General features: G+C 46.1%; 2 protein-coding genes across 2 annotated transcripts; one reads left to right on the forward strand and one right to left on the reverse strand.

Moving 5' to 3' along the window:
- Window positions 1-2,393: 2,393 nt before the first annotated feature.
- LOC129593003 (polyserase-2-like) lies at window positions 2,394-5,931 on the forward strand. The gene is made up of 5 exons (XM_055489182.1): window positions 2,394-2,616; window positions 3,352-3,490; window positions 3,545-3,968; window positions 4,260-4,339; window positions 4,526-5,931. The coding sequence occupies exons 1-5, from the start codon at window positions 2,394-2,396 to the stop codon at window positions 5,226-5,228; spliced, it is 1,569 nt and encodes a 522-aa protein (XP_055345157.1). The 3' UTR covers window positions 5,229-5,931.
- A 696-nt stretch (window positions 5,932-6,627) lies between these two features.
- Window positions 6,628-12,899, reverse strand: LOC129593004 (uncharacterized). The gene is made up of 9 exons (XM_055489183.1): window positions 12,839-12,899; window positions 12,067-12,687; window positions 11,562-11,882; window positions 11,223-11,459; window positions 10,361-10,735; window positions 8,228-8,408; window positions 8,041-8,163; window positions 7,560-7,674; window positions 6,628-7,436 (listed from the first exon to the last, which is right to left on the reverse strand). The coding sequence occupies exons 1-9, from the start codon at window positions 12,897-12,899 to the stop codon at window positions 6,999-7,001; spliced, it is 2,472 nt and encodes an 823-aa protein (XP_055345158.1). The 3' UTR covers window positions 6,628-6,998.
- Between the last annotated feature and the right edge of the window lie 271 nt (window positions 12,900-13,170).

Here is a 13,170-nt window from a genome sequence, read left to right on the forward strand (position 1 = left end):
TCTCAGTGTCTTGGATCGTGTTCGCCCGAATTGGACTGTTAAGGTTATAGAAAATTGTCAGTTGCAACTGCTTCTTCTGCTATAGAGTAAAAATATTAGCTCTTCGCCCGGGAGCAAAGCGTTCTGCTTTGCTGTGAAAATAAAACATGCAATCTTTAAACAATAAACTTGATACCGTGAGAAAACAAGCTACCAGTGCAAAAAAAGGCCTGATGCCTACTCAGTAGTGGAAGATAATATTGCCGCCCTGCAAGAAATGTTCAGTGCACACCACAGCTAATTAGGCTAGGTGCTTATCCAGTTAATACGAGTACGGTTACAGTCTGTTGCAGGTTGAACTGACTTAAACAACAAATAATGATTGCATGCGCTACAGATATACAGTACAGTAAATGTCACGACAGCTGCTGATGGGCGTTGACAATGATTTTTTCGTTAATCGTTAGCTGGAGCAGTATGTCCTGCCTCCTGTAGAGAAACAGTGCCGCCGTCTGCTGCCTGTACTACTCGGGTGCCACGAGGACGCAGACTGCCAGTGGCAGGCGATTCGATTCCTAAACTGTTCGCAGGGCATTTCCGCGGAACCCATGTGGCAGATTAACCGGGCCGGAACCAAATTTCCGAAAGTCACAACGGCATGGGACCATCCGGCGAGCAACGCATGACTATTTACGCTACTGGACATGCGGACAAACAAGAATCTGCAGGACAAAAAGTGGCGGACAGACAGTTTCACAAGGATGTACTGAACAAAATGTGGCGGGCATACATATCAACAGGCTTGTGAAACCTGTTGATGTGTATGGCGCCACAGTTTGTCCTGCATATTCACAGCCGAAAGGCATTCTCGTCACGGTAGTCTGAACAGTATTTGTGCAGATCGTTGGTATCTGCCGGCATTCCTGCAAAAGCGGAGCCACGGAGTACATCCCTCACGTCAAATCGCCGACCAGACGAATACACCACCTTTGCGTGGAAACGCGGCATGTGTTTAGCATGGGACGTGACATGACGCCCCCAAATATACGGTCCGGCAAAACCGTCCGCATACCAATTTACAGCCCGGTAAAACCGTCCGCCCCCGAATTTACTGCCCGGATCGTTCACGAAATCGAGCAGAGCAGAAAAACCTGGGCGGGCAAAATTAGGGCGGACGTTTTCTTGGACCGCCGGGCGGTTCTGCCGGCATGCAGGCAAAAGTGTACACCAAATCGTCATCGGCGAAGTAGTTGCCGCAGCGGCCGCTTAGCGGTACCTCGTTGTCGTCTGGGTAGTCGTCCGGGGACCGGGGTAAGGCGTTCTGTGAGGTGATCTGCAAAGATGTGTCGAGTTTAGCATGTTTACCCAACAATTTAATGTGAAGTAATGCGTAGCGGAGACTGTCGTCACGCAGTAAAGGCACGCCAGCAAAATCCACTTGGAGATCATTCTCGAGACGTGGATTACACGGTACACTTTCTTGGCGGGAAATAATCAGTTTTCTTCATCATTTTACTGCAGTTGTTATCAGATGCGCTGGGTTCGTCGGATCCTCGTGGCGTACGACAATCGACCGCTCTGCCGGGGGCAATGCTGGCGGGTGTCGTAGCCGAGGTTGTGGAGGGTCCAGTGGACTGCCGGAAAACTGCCGTCAGACGCAGTCCAAGTTGTTCTGCCGAACGAGTGCGGGTGTATTGCCTTGTCAACAGTATGGCACGAGAATCACTTGCCGTTCTCGCGCCTCGCCGGCCTGGCAGCCCGGTGGCGGAGGCAGCCGTCGACGGCAGTGTTCTTCGACCGGAGCCAGAACTTATTGCTCCACCTTATTTTTTTATTCACGGAGCCATTGGCTGCTCTATACATCACGCAGACAGTATGACAGTAACCTTTTCTAATACTGGTGTAACAGAGATCTGGTGCAACATTAATGACCGTCTTTCAAACTGTCTTATGAATTAGCGAATAAATGCCGCTTTTTCACCATGAATATTCTGTGTTTTCTATTCCATGCTGATTAGCGTCACTTCTGAACGTCCACCTGAGCATGATACATATAAGCAAGTGTTGGTCACAGTTCACGAACAGTCACCCCGTCGCTGATTTGACGTCATTTACATACCACAAGGGCTTGTTCATCAGCTGTCTCGTCATCATCGTTCAGCTCAGCCGTGCGACAGTAGGAATTGTAAGATGTTGATCAGTGATCACAGTAGCTGATTATTTTCCTGCCTCGAAAAGGCGCCGTTAGAAAGCAACCGTAGCGCATTAATGCCGCATTCTGTCTTCTGTCTGTCGGATAAAATGATGTGCATGTGGATTATCCTTGTGGCTGCGAGCTTGTCAGCGGCACTGGGTAAGTACTGTGCTGTACTGTATTGTTATTACCTCGCATGACTATATAGACCGCCAACGATATGTTGCGGAATTCAAGCGGCTGGATTTTGAAGGTGGTTCTGGGGAAAGCATTATCCCTGGACGCATACCCGGACACCGTGACTGGCTCCAGTGTGGACAGCTTTGCCGGTAGCGAAGATTTTGACGAATCTTTCAGCGCCACGGTTATCCCGCCAAGTTATCCCGATGATGACGACCCTTCCGCTGCCACAACAAACACTTCAGTTGGTGGACGAATCATCAGTAAGCTTACATTACTATTACGCCGTTATTATATTGTATTATTTCGACTGAGCAGTCGTAACCGACTTGCTGTGATGTATCGACCTAGCGACTATAACTGTACTGTTATAATTTAATAACTGTTTAAGATTTTACTAAATCAGTTGCTATCATATTATGAGCATGTGGTATTTCGTATGATACCGTATTTCAACAAGTGACACGTAAAATAGAAAGAAATTAGGTACAACTCGGCGCATAATCTTAGGAAATCTAAGCGCAATGAAAATCTATAAACCAGATGATAAACATCGTTTGCAAACTGGTCCTAGAATGACACTACAATTACCACTAACTTTTACCAGAAAGCGGAAAGAAAGTTTGCATGGTTAAAACTCAGAAAAACAATTTCATGAGAGCAATTTTATATGAGGAAGCGATTTTGCATGGTTAAAACTCATGGTTAAACTCAACTCAACTCAACTCAACTCATTGCATGGTTAAAACTCAGAAAAACAATTTCATGAGAGCAATTTTATATGAGGAAGCGATTTTGCATGGTTAAAACTCATGGTTAAACTCAACTCAACTCAACTCATTGCATGGTTAAAACTCAGAAAAACAATTTCATGAGAGCAATTTTATATGAGGAAGCAATTTTATATGAGGATAAAGTGGTACAAAATTGTTCCTGTATGTTCGAAATTTGTTGTGGGTGCATAACGTTGTATGTAACTGATTCCCCTTCCTTTGCAGATGGAAAAGCTGCGCCGGTCAACGAGTTCCGCTTTATTGTTAGCATCCGTCGTGACGACAGCCATATCTGTGGTGGATCGCTCATGCCGGATCTGAAATCCGTCATCACCGCCGCTCATTGTGTGCATGAGGAGAAATCGTAAGCACCACATTGTGACTAAGAAATAACAGCAAGTGACGGTTTCCTTAACAGGGGCAGGCGCATTCCAGTACGGGAGCTTAGTATCGCGGTGGGCATCCGGCGCCTCATCAGCGTCCCATTTTCCAACATAATCACGGTGCGCGAAGCCGTTGTTCATCCCGACTACCATCATAAAAAGATCCTCAACGACATCGCCATTCTGCGCTTGGCTGGAAGTGCCGCTGGGAAACGGAACGTGTCCAGCGTGAAGCTGCCGCCGGCACATGCGGAGCCGGCTCCGGGTACCTCACTGCACACCGCCGGTTGGGGCCGGACGCAGGAAGGACAGGCTGGTGCGGCGTCGGTGCAGCTGCTAAAGACCACGCTGAAGGTCGTGGATCGCGAGCGGTGTCGTCGTTCCCTGGGTGGAAGAGGACGGAGTCATATTCCGCCCAGCCAGATCTGCACCGAGAACCAAGCGTCCGGCACGTGCAATGTACGTTGTACGACTTACTCGTACTTCCAAAGCTTTAATTTTGTAATGGGTCAATAGCCAGTTGCGGCATAACCGTAATTGGTAACCCTCCCGCTTTATAAAGAACTTACTGGATGGTCACTTTTAAGCCCAACGCAATGAAGGCCCTATCGAAAACCCTAACGACAAAAAGTCTGTAGGTTATTAATTGGTAAATGGTTTTTGATATCTGTTAACTTAGTCAGTACTTGTTTGCCTAGTACCATTTTATCTTCATACTCCCTATTTACCAGGAATCTGCGTTTATTGTAGGGTGACAGCGGCGGTCCACTTGTTAATCGGCGAAGTGGTGTGGATTTTTTGGTCGGTTTGACGAGCTACGGCCTCAGAGGGTACGTAAATTGAACGGTTGCCATAAGCGTAAATATAAAAGTTCCACTACCGCTATAACAACGTCGTTAGCCAGCGCGTTTTCGCCCCGTCTGGGATAACCGACCCATAAAAAATTTAGAAAAAGGAAAACAAAAAAAAACTAAGAATTAAGCTTGAGGTCTTCTGTAACCGTTGTATCCCTGCAGATGCACCCTCAACACGTTGGACGTCTTCACCAAAGTCAGCCATTTTACAGACTGGATCCAGCGTGTCGCCAGCGGGGAAAACCCTGCCGGTACCCAACCTACACCCGCACCGGGGCGTCGAACCACTCCGGATTACCCTCCATGGGATGCCGATGAAGATAACAATCCTACTCCAGAATCGTTGCTGCAGACGACGCGAGAATACCCTCCCTGGGACAGTTCTGAAGATAATGAACCCACTGAAGCACCCTGGCGGGCAACCACGCGAGAATATCCTCCATGGGAGGATTCTGACGATACTCCCACTCCAGCGTCCTGGCGACGGACAACCCGAGAATATCCGCTGCGGGAAACTGATGACGACGGCCGTAATAATGGCGTCCTCCAACCAGGCGGTTGTGTTGGAGGGATGTGTGGTGGGACCAATGAGCTGCTGCGGAACTGCCGTACGGTGGCAGGGAAGCTGTTGTGTCAGACAGAGTACGGTGAAATGCCGTGCCAGGTCTCCGGCAATACACTCCGCTGTAGTTCAAGCTCTGAGACGCGGTCGTCTGATCGTTGGGATAGTCCTGGCAACAGCTGGTTAAGACCTGTCATGGGCAGCTGGGGACCTTCAGGCACTAGCAGCAGCAGTAGTAGTGGACGGCGATGCTACTCCGACGGGCATTCGACACAGTGTACTAGCTGGTCATCTTCCGGGTAACACCGCTTTAGAGGAATCGTTGCTGCAGACGACGCGAGAATACCCTCCCTGGGACAGTTCTGAAGATAATGAACCCACTGAAGCACCCTGGCGGGCAACCACGCGAGAATATCCTCCATGGGAGGATTCTGACGATACTCCCACTCCAGCGTCCTGGCGACGGACAACCCGAGAATATCCGCTGCGGGAAACTGATGACGACGGCCGTAATAATGGCGTCCTCCAACCAGGCGGTTGTGTTGGAGGGATGTGTGGTGGGACCAATGAGCTGCTGCGGAACTGCCGTACGGTGGCAGGGAAGCTGTTGTGTCAGACAGAGTACGGTGAAATGCCGTGCCAGGTCTCCGGCAATACACTCCGCTGTAGTTCAAGCTCTGAGACGCGGTCGTCTGATCGTTGGGATAGTCCTGGCAACAGCTGGTTAAGACCTGTCATGGGCAGCTGGGGACCTTCAGGCACTAGCAGCAGCAGTAGTAGTGGACGGCGATGCTACTCCGACGGGCATTCGACACAGTGTACTAGCTGGTCATCTTCCGGGTAACACCGCTTTAGAGGATTGTTTGTATTCCACTCACGTTAATGCTGTTACGGTGATTTAAGCTTTAAGCCGTTGAGTCGCTGACGATACCACCCAACACTTACAAAGGTTACCTGGCAACTGTTACGACAGGAGGAAATCAATAAATGTTAGAGAATGCAGTGATTACTATCCCAACACGCCACAAAGTAACACCATGCAAGTTACGGTCTTGGTCAGCTATCCGTAACTTAAATTCGAATTTACGACTTTACGCTTTTTAAGGGATGTTCGTAACCGGAAAAACCATTCATATTTAAGTGCGCTAAGCGCTTTCAAGCTTACAGATATGAACTGTTAGGTATCTCACGAGAATCATCCGCGGACAACAATTTCCACTTATCGCTAGACCCCGCAACAGCAGCAGTGTTAGCCCGTTTTAAAAATTCGACTATCGGACCGTTACCGCCTCGTTAACCGCCCGTCTGCCGAAACATGCCCGTTTTCCGGCACAGTGTCCGAAAATAAAATTTTATAAAACTTTTAGATGAATGTCCCATAAAATAATATTTCATTATTATTCAGACCAGCAAATTTTTAGTCACTTAAGCAATTCTGTGTAAGTATACTCGTACGCAGCAGCCAACAGTTAGCTTGTATAAATTGAACATTACGTAAACTAAAATTCTTTTATGTAATATATTTTCTGTTACCAACTTACAACACTGTCTACAGGGCCAACTTGGTTCGGTAAATCCGTAAATGGGTAGTGTTGAACAACTTCAGGATTCAGCCACCAGCAAATTATAATGTGATTATGATCTTACAATTTTTTTTCTGTTAAATTTTTTTACCGAAATGATTTTCCCCTAAGCATTACCCTTCAGCCTTGATCTGATCCGTTCGTTGATCTGATCTACAGATAGTTAGTGTATATAAATCCGGTATTTAGCCAGAATAAACGGACGACGGCAGTAGCCGTAGCAGACAAGGTGAATTAGTGAGTGAGTCTTAACACAGGAGAGTCGGACACAAGATCCAAAACGAGCCATTGCAAGCAATAATTACCAAAAAAAGAAATTTCACGATGTCCTGATTAAATTACTAATCAAAATGCCGGTCACATGTAGCGCACATCCTACGTAATAAGTGCCAGAATTATCCGGAAGTGGAGCTTGAACAGTCCAGACAGACAAAACCCCGTTGACTCATGAAAGTTGCAATCGCAGGCCGTTTCATCGCCGGATCATCCTCTAATCGTCCTGTCGTTGGGCAAACGATTCTGCGACCGTTTTGGCGCGCGGCCTTTGTGTAGGATCTGGTTCAAGGCACTGTTTCAGGATGTCGCGGTATGCCGGTGGCACCTGTTCAAGTGTACCAGGGATGACCGAATGGCTTTTTACTTTCATTACAGTGATTATATCCGGGGCGTCCAAAATATGGGTGTCGATTAAAATCTCTACAAGGGTCATTGCCAATGCATAAACATCCGAAGCTCGATTATGCTGCGGAAACTTGGTTTTATCAGTGGGAGATGGAACCAACAGCTCGGGCGCCATATAGTAAAAAGATCCGCTCATATGTGACGTGAAGTGCTTCATAGAATGCTCTATAAGGTCGCCAGAAGAGTAGCCGCTCATTCGACTAATTCCAAAGTCCGTAATATGTGCTTGCTTCGTTAGCAAATCAACCTACACATCACAAGTTTCAAGTAGCAAAGTTGCTGATTTCGATAAAGCAACATTAGTCTGATAGGTATTTGGAACGGGAATGCTTACACCCGTTCTTAATCCGACATGCATAATGAGACTCACCAATACGTTGCTAGGCTTTATGTCTTGATGAACAACACCAGCGTCATCGTGAAAATATCTCATTACATCCGCGATCTGCAGGCACAGTGCTCGCCTTTCCTCGTTGTTCAGCTCCTACGAAAAATGATTAAACAGCCAAATGCCATCATGACTTAATACCACGCAGATTCGGAAATTACGCATAAGTGTCTCCTGGCTTTGCAGCTATGTAACCTGGATGGACGTGGAGAGAATAGAAAACATACAAACGCAAGCCTGGAAGATAGGGATAGCATAACTAATGGCGAAGCATTGGAACAACATTCAGGTAAAACAATAACTAGCAACTATCCAACGTTGCACATTACCGTGTTTAGTTAATAATTATCAACGGGTTTTATTGTATTTTGCTGTACCAAGGTCATCTGGTACGGCAAGGTGTACACGTATCCACTAATCCATTTTAATCCAATGTAATTTTTATCCACTGAGTTGTCTCATCATTTTTCCTCCAAAAAGTATCTGCTCTAGGTCGAAACCGTCAATAAACTTCATCACGAGCAAAATGTCCGTCTGTGCCAGTGCAATGCCAAGAAACTGGACCACGCAGGGATGTGTTAAGCGACTAGAAAATTGAAATCAGAGTCATTATCAAATATCGGAGTCAGTAAGATCAATTGCGTACGTACTTGTGGAGTGTGGCCTCGTCCAGAATGCGTTGCTCTTCGTACCCTTGAACAAGACCTCTTGCAGCAATTTTCTTTACTGCGCATTTGGTTGCTCCCCACTGAGCTAGGAAAACTTGTCCGAAATTTCCACTACCAAGCACTTTTTCCAGTTTTATGTCGCCCCATTTAATTTTCTGGAGTTCTGTAAGAACACACACACAATTTTGGGCCAGTTATGAATTTATTGCCGAGCGAAGCGAGGCATTCTATACTTCAGGCTAGTCGGAAGCTCTCGTTGTTTGTGTGTCTGTCTGTCTGTCTGTCACCAGGACTGCAGACGATCCCGAAGACCAATCGCTTTCAAACTTTTTATACTGAGTTTTTATCTTAATATCTCGGTTAAGTTCAAATTTGAGCTGGATCTGGCCACGGGATAAAAACTGGGATTTCCGTTAAAATCCCATACTTTTGAAGTACTGCTTATTGTACCAGCTACCAAGGCGCTCTGTGCGCAGCTTCAGGATACTGTGCATGTCATGTGCATGCAGTGTGCACATCTGCAACGCACGGCTTCTCTAATCAAAAATGTATTAATCATAACACGCTTTTCAAATCACGAATTAAAATCAAATCACGATTTTCATCGACTAGAATTTATCGGAATCCAACTAAAAAACCAAAGTTAACCTTACAGTCTGAATAATGAGGGAATATTGTAAACCATTGTGGGCCCGCCCTGAAGCTCCGAATTGGGCTTCTGAATTCGAAATTTCGAACTGTTCAACTTGGGCTTCTGACTGGGACTTTTCGACTTGGACTTCGACTTCTTAACTTCAATTTATTTAATTTCGAAGATTCCACTTGTTCCACTTGCGAAGTCCAAGTTAAGTATGGCTGTGTGCATTTGTTGTACGCCGGAAAAAAGCATAAGTATATCCGGTATTCCCGTTTTATGTTGTCCCACAACATGAAAGACGAGTTGTGCAACGAAAACTTCGATCTTACTGTTGCTCACACAAAAGAGCGGCTGTTTAATTTTAAAGATAGTCGAGCTTTGCTGGCTGCAGAAGGTTGGAAAAGTGAATCGTTAGTGTGTAATAATGCTTCTGTGGTCATCTTTTGGGCATTCACATTCGCGAGGCTACGCTGTGCACGACAGAGGAGTGTATTCATTTTATCTTGTACATACTCTGTAAATATCAGTACTAAAGCGGATGAATGCTGTCCGAGCGGTTCACCATCTTATGGGCATGGCTATCTGTTCTGACCAGCTTACCATGGGCGCAATATGGCTGCGCACAATCGGTAGCATCAGGTGGCGCTGCGGCGCTGCCCATTCTATTTTTGAACGTGATTTCAGTTTTCGTTTTCGTGCGTGCGGGACGTGCTGATAAATAAGACCTGCGATCCAGCCGCATAGTGAGCTGATGTTTTTATTTTTGTCATCGAAATCATAGCTGCTTCGTGACCTCGCATCCTTTTCCAACCTGAACAGTCGAATGTTTGCTCGCTGAGAGCGCTGTATACTGTACTGACACCCTGCACTTGGAGAAATTTTCAGCGGTGCAGCCACATGTACAAGCCTGTCCGGTAATTTCTGTCGTAAAGATACAGCTAGCGCGAAGTTTGCGCTTAAAACGATGGCCACTTCACAACGTTTGGCGTAACATGTAAATTTGTGTTTTTCGCTGTATAAAACCGGCAGAAATTACCGGACAGGCTTGCACGTTCTACGATGCCGATTACGATCGCGTTCAAGCTCACACAAAAGGCCTGCAACCACATGCAGACGGCTAAATATTAGCTGAACGCGGTCGGCTCTACTTTAACCTGGCTGCAGTACTGTACTGCTCGTACTGTATAAAATTTCTCCGAATGCAGGGTGCCAGACTGTCAGTACAGTAAGCATTTCCACTTAAAATGCTTAACAGCATTGTTTTGAAACTTGTAGCCATCAGAATGTACAAATGGCAACAATATTACTTATACCGTACATTTATTATGAAATTTTGGGGGTGACGGAAGCTGACCGCTGGTCGTTCCCAGTGAGGTAGTACGATGCTGGCTAACTCATTATAAGTACGCCATTTAATCAGTGTTTTAAGCTGAGATATTTCACGTGGGAATAGAAAACTTGTATGCACAGATAAATACCTCCGTGCTTAGGAGCAAAACCGGAAAGGGGCAGTAGATCCGGTACAGAAGATCTGCTGGAACCTGGTGATGCGGTGCCAACCGGTATCTCAGGAGTACGCAGCTCTTCGGAAGCGTGACCGGGATTTAAACCAACTGCCTGGGGATTTACACGGAACTTTCTGGAACTAGTGCCTTTAACTTCTAGGATGCATTTTGGATCGCTTTCAGTGGATGTATGGAATTTACAAACAGTCAGCGGTGTTCCGATAAGTTCCGACATTTCATCTGCCCAGCTTCCAAATTCATCGGTTTGCAGTTCTCGAAATTTCGATTTCGAGTGAATTATCGTAACCTCATCGCCAATCTTTACAGATGAATTGTCCCCACACGTAACTAAAACAAGGAGACTTAATGGCGATGCTGTGCTCCTGATCAAGCTACTGTTTTATCTGAGCAGAGATCGCTCTTCACTTTCAGAGCAATGCCACCCTTAACAGTTGGCACTAGTGTAGCCTCGATTTAGGGTTATATGAACTTATATCCAAATATATCGATCCTATATTAAATAACTGAAATACGCGAAAGTAGCGTGACACAGGAGCCATGTTTTACAGATACGAAAATAGCCGCAGAAACCGTCTCGTAATGACTGATGTGAATTGATTAAAATATAGGTAACTAGCACTAATTGGCTCCATTTCGGATGTGATTATGCTCCAGCAAAAGACATCAAAAGGCACTTCAAAATTTGTTGCCGACCATTTAATTTTAAAACCACTTAAAGCCATGCTGAAACGTGAATAAACAAAATCAACATTTTTATTTGAAAACCCCCAAATTTGACAGCCGGGAATAAAATGAAAACCAGCAGTTAATTTACCTGTGAAAATTTTCTTTAAGGCTAATGGATTGAAGACCATGGCGTTTTCTCCGACGCTGACATAAACGTCGCCGTCAACATCGAAAAATACCACATCGGCGAACTTTCCCAGAGAGGATCGGTATTTATCAGTTACGATACCACAAACCTTGTTGATAAGATCCACGTCGGTAGTGATTCGAACTATATCATGTCGTGCCAGTGGCTGCCCATCAGCATCCACACAATGATAACCATCTAAGTGAAAATTCAACCTGGTCTGCATGTGAAGTGTAAACCATAGTTCAGGGTTTCAGTGTTGCACACGCACGTCTGCTGTGTACGTATGGTAGCAGTTACCTCGCGAAACGACTTTAAGAATGTCAGGATGGCACAGGGCGACTTTTGGGGCAGTACTGGGTCCGTTGAACAAAGTGACCTCAGCGACTCCAGCCGCTGTCATGAACTCAATTATTCCGCTGCAACCGGATAGTTCCGGAAGCATTTTCAGATTATGCTCGCTTTGCTTCGTTTTGGCCAGCGATTCATTGCTGCGGACTGTAACGACGCTGCCCACGGTTGGCTTTCCCAAACGCAGCCGTTTAACAGTGCGTTTCAATGATTTTGCGGTTTCTTTGCATTCTTTCAGTAGCTGTCGCAGCCGTTCTTCTTCACCTGGTTCTACGAGTACCATGAAATAATGTGTATAAGATTTCGGACACGATTTCTTTCGTGTTTGAAAGTTTATTAGTTTTTAGAACACTACATAATGGGTATTATTTTGTTGACCCTAGCTGCCAGTACTTTATTTCTATGCTTAATGAAGATTTCGGAGGAGCACTAAGTGCTCCAGCTGTTATCTGACCTTCTTGTTGCTGGCTGCGCTCCAATCGATTTTGAATCTCTGCCTCACGAGCACCTTCAATTTCATTGTAAATACATTGTGCTACTTCACCGTGCCCCGATGCTAACGCCAGCTGCACACTACGCCAGATATCGTCCAGAGGATAACGGTTTACGCGCTCATTAGCCAGCAGACATTCCACGGCTTCTTGATGGCCAAATTTTGCCGCTAGAGCAAGTGCTGTAAGGCCATCGCTGTTCTTCAGGGTGACATCACACTGCGGTTGGAAAAGGATGGCACTGATTATAGCTGCACGCTGCGATTCCTCCGCGCAGCCGGTGGCAGAAGCAGCTAGCATTAAGGCAGTCGCTTGTTTGAACCCAGTGGACAGTATGTTGATGTCCGCATCGACAGCGCCAGCCAGAAGCTGGACGATTCCGGGATTACGCCCGTTGACGGCCAGCATAATCGGTGTTAACCCAGCTACTTTGGCGTTAACCATGGTGGGTTGGTTTTTTAGGAGCTCTTCAACTTCCTTTGCGTCCTCCTTCAAAGCTGCCTGGTGCAACAGGGTCAGATCGCTACGCATTTTTTCTAGTTCGATGGTGTCATCATCATCATCGTCATCCTCGTCGTCGCTATCTAGATTTTACACAGACGTAAAACCAGCTATCGTGTGCAAAGTTGGTATGCTTCTGACTGATAAGGCAATAGCGCAATAAAGCGTTGATAATGTCCCGGACATTATCTTAAAGACTTAGGGGAATAACCCGATAACGCTCAATTCGTGTACGTCCACGGGAATTGCGGCTTTCGCACACTTCCCATGTGCCAATATCTTTTCCGGATTGCATTTTGACATTGTGTAGCCAAATGATTTGCATAGGTAAGCGTAAAATGGTTGGCGTCCCTTTGCGCGCGAAGTTATAAGGCCTTGTCCCGAATTCGAAGCGAATCTCGCTATGGTACGGTTGCTCAACCGCACGAAGTGGCTGTATGCAGTGGCCACACCTACAGATACGGTCACCTCGCGAGGTGGAGTTGCTGTATCGCAACGAGATTCGCTTTGAATTCGGGACGAGGCCTAAGAGTAACTAAGTTCCATAAAAAAACATTAAACACATC

The sequence above is a fragment of the Paramacrobiotus metropolitanus genome, unplaced genomic scaffold (assembly GCF_019649055.1).
Source record: "Paramacrobiotus metropolitanus isolate TYO unplaced genomic scaffold, Prichtersi_v1.0 Parri_scaffold0000058, whole genome shotgun sequence".
Taxonomy (NCBI): Eukaryota; Metazoa; Tardigrada; class Eutardigrada; order Parachela; family Macrobiotidae; genus Paramacrobiotus; species Paramacrobiotus metropolitanus.